This window comes from Littorina saxatilis, linkage group LG1 (genome assembly GCF_037325665.1).
Source record: "Littorina saxatilis isolate snail1 linkage group LG1, US_GU_Lsax_2.0, whole genome shotgun sequence".
NCBI classification, from domain to species: domain Eukaryota; kingdom Metazoa; phylum Mollusca; class Gastropoda; order Littorinimorpha; family Littorinidae; genus Littorina; species Littorina saxatilis.
The window spans coordinates 79,345,412-79,347,973 of NC_090245.1; the positions used below are offsets into that span (position 1 = coordinate 79,345,412).

General features: G+C 41.8%; 1 protein-coding gene across 1 annotated transcript; it reads right to left on the reverse strand.

Moving 5' to 3' along the window:
• Nucleotides 1-736: 736 nt before the first annotated feature.
• LOC138980769 (BTB and MATH domain-containing protein 38-like) lies at nucleotides 737-2,335 on the reverse strand. Its single transcript, XM_070353669.1, has 2 exons — nucleotides 1,654-2,335; nucleotides 737-1,159 (listed from the first exon to the last, which is right to left on the reverse strand). Exons 1-2 carry the CDS (start codon nucleotides 1,919-1,921, stop codon nucleotides 864-866), a joined length of 564 nt encoding a protein of 187 aa, XP_070209770.1. The 5' UTR covers nucleotides 1,922-2,335; the 3' UTR covers nucleotides 737-863.
• Between the last annotated feature and the right edge of the window lie 227 nt (nucleotides 2,336-2,562).

Below are 2,562 nucleotides of genomic sequence, written 5' to 3' on the forward strand. Positions count from 1 at the left end.
AAGCCAGTCAGTTCTTGGTTTTATTCGTGAATCCATCCACAAAGCGTTGATAGTATTCTGGTAAAGCATGAACAATCCAGTATTAATAATAACAATACAAAATCAATAACTCTGTACATTTGCTGTTAACACATTTTAAAGGCATAGTCCATCCCGTGTAAACGTAATTTGACTCACTGTCTCACATCGGACCAGGCCTTTACATAGAACAAGACTATCTCCCCACTTGGCCATATACCATAAATCAACAGCCTGGATGATCTCTATGCAAAAAATGAATATTTTGATAAAATACATTCTTAAGGCACACAATTTTTGCCAAAAAATCTCTTTTGCGTTCTCAAAATGTTTAGGTACTTTGAGTATCATGGTATCATTGTGCGGGGAAATGTTGTGTATGTGTCAAAGAAAAAAAAAGGATATTCTTATCCCATGTAAAAGCATGACCAGATCTGACATGGTGAGCCGAACTGTTTTCACGGGAAGGAGTGTGATTTTAAAAGTTACCTATACCTAGAATGCTTCGTGGAGGGGACAAGTCTGAACAAACAGTGCGCACCAGTCTGTCAGAACGTCATGTCTCTGGCTAATGATCAGCTTTCTAATAATTATGTCTATTATTTCGATCCTATGTTTTTCCTGCAATAGGGTTTGACATGCAAATTACATTGTCTAAGCAGTCGTTATTTCCAGCATAATTATTGGAAAGTGCGACCACATGATTTTCGGTTTATATTTTGCACGATGGGACCCTACGAAAGTAATGAAACAAGTTAATTTATTTGTTTGTGTATGTGTTTTCGGGATGTAAAAGCTGCCAAAAAATGTACAATTAGCATGCGAAGGAGTCCTTTCAGTCCAAATTATCTGTCAAGGCGCAAACATCGCGCTCTCACCAGATCATACTTGGTACTGAGGGTCAGTTGCTTGAACTCATCACATGACTCCCAGGTTTTAACACGACCCTGAGATGCGAGACTTTCGATCGCCTTGGTGCGTGTCTGCTCGAACTTGTGTTTATCACATAAGCGCAGATAAAGCAAAACGCAGGTAATATAGCTCGTCGATATTTGTGCTTCCATGAACTTCTGACATCTCTCTTGAACATGCTTGACTTGGTATTCGTCTGCCAGCTGCAACAGGGCTTCCAAGTCCCCGTCTGAAACAAAACACACACACACACACACACACACACACACACACACACACACACACACACACTCACACGCGCTCGTGCGCGCATGCGCACACACAAACACACACACACACACACACACACACACACACACACACATATATATATAGTCCCACTTCAATGAAACATACAGAGGTCATGAAAACAAAATTAGCTTACCTAACGTACACCAAGAAAGAAATACAAACACAGGAAAGAGCGAGAACACGCAAACATTCACTCGCTGTCTCTGTCACCTACACACACACACACACACACACACACAGGTGTTTGCACACATTCTCTCTCTCTCTCTCTCTCTCTCTCTCTCTCTCTCTCTCTCTCTCTCTCTCTCTCTCTCTCTCTCTCTCTCTCTCTTTAAGGACAGATTATAAGAAAAGTCATAGTCTTAAACATTAATCCTTGTAAAATAAAGTTCTATTCAATTCTCTCTCTCTCCGAATTCCATCAGTACAGACCTGTGATAGGTTTCCAGCAATGGGCTGGGTGCAGCTGACGCAAGAACGTGTCCATAGCCTGGTAAGTCTTGCCCGGCAAAGGAATCACACTGCTTTCTTTCTCCTTAAAATCCGACGTGAACATGCGATCAAACACGGGCGACGACATTTGTAGCAGGTGCTTCGAGAAATGGAGTTGCTTTCCTTCCACATCGAAAGTCACGTCCGTAAATGTGTCAGCGACATCAAACGGAGAACTGGAACTCACCTCCTCTTGTTTAACAGACATTATCGTGGTTGTTCTGTGTTGTGTATTCGTAGCGTCACTGCGTCACTAAAGGAAAGAGCAGCTGAAAAAGCATTATCATGTTCCTCTTCGCAGCACTAGTGCTTAAGGGCAGAATACACCAGCGCAGTTTCAGCGGCAAAGACGACGCACTGCATATTATTGATGCTGCGATAGGGATTATGACGAGTACTTGGCCTGTTTTCCTTTCACACAACGTGTAGCGGGCTGGGGTAATCTGCAGTGCGTCGTCTGTCCTGCTGAAGTTACATAGGTGAACGCAAGGCCTTACCGGTACATATTAAGGTTATCACAACTTCGTCATTGACCCAGATTCGGACAAAAAAAAGAACCACTCGAGAATATACATGCACATATAAAACAGTATGCATATTTTGAGCAAGCTAGAACATAGTGCAAAAGACCACAGGCGAATCATAATAATATTAATCCTTTGCCACACGTATGCTCCATATCGCTTGCTTGGTTTGGTTAGTCTTTACATTGTTCCGTGTTCGCGGTTTACTGCCATAATTGACTACCGTTCGAAGTTAAAAAAAAATTACAAATAAAAAATAAAACTTAGTGTGTTTCTGATCCCTTTTGGCGGCATAATTATCCTTACACATCGTCTACATCGATTA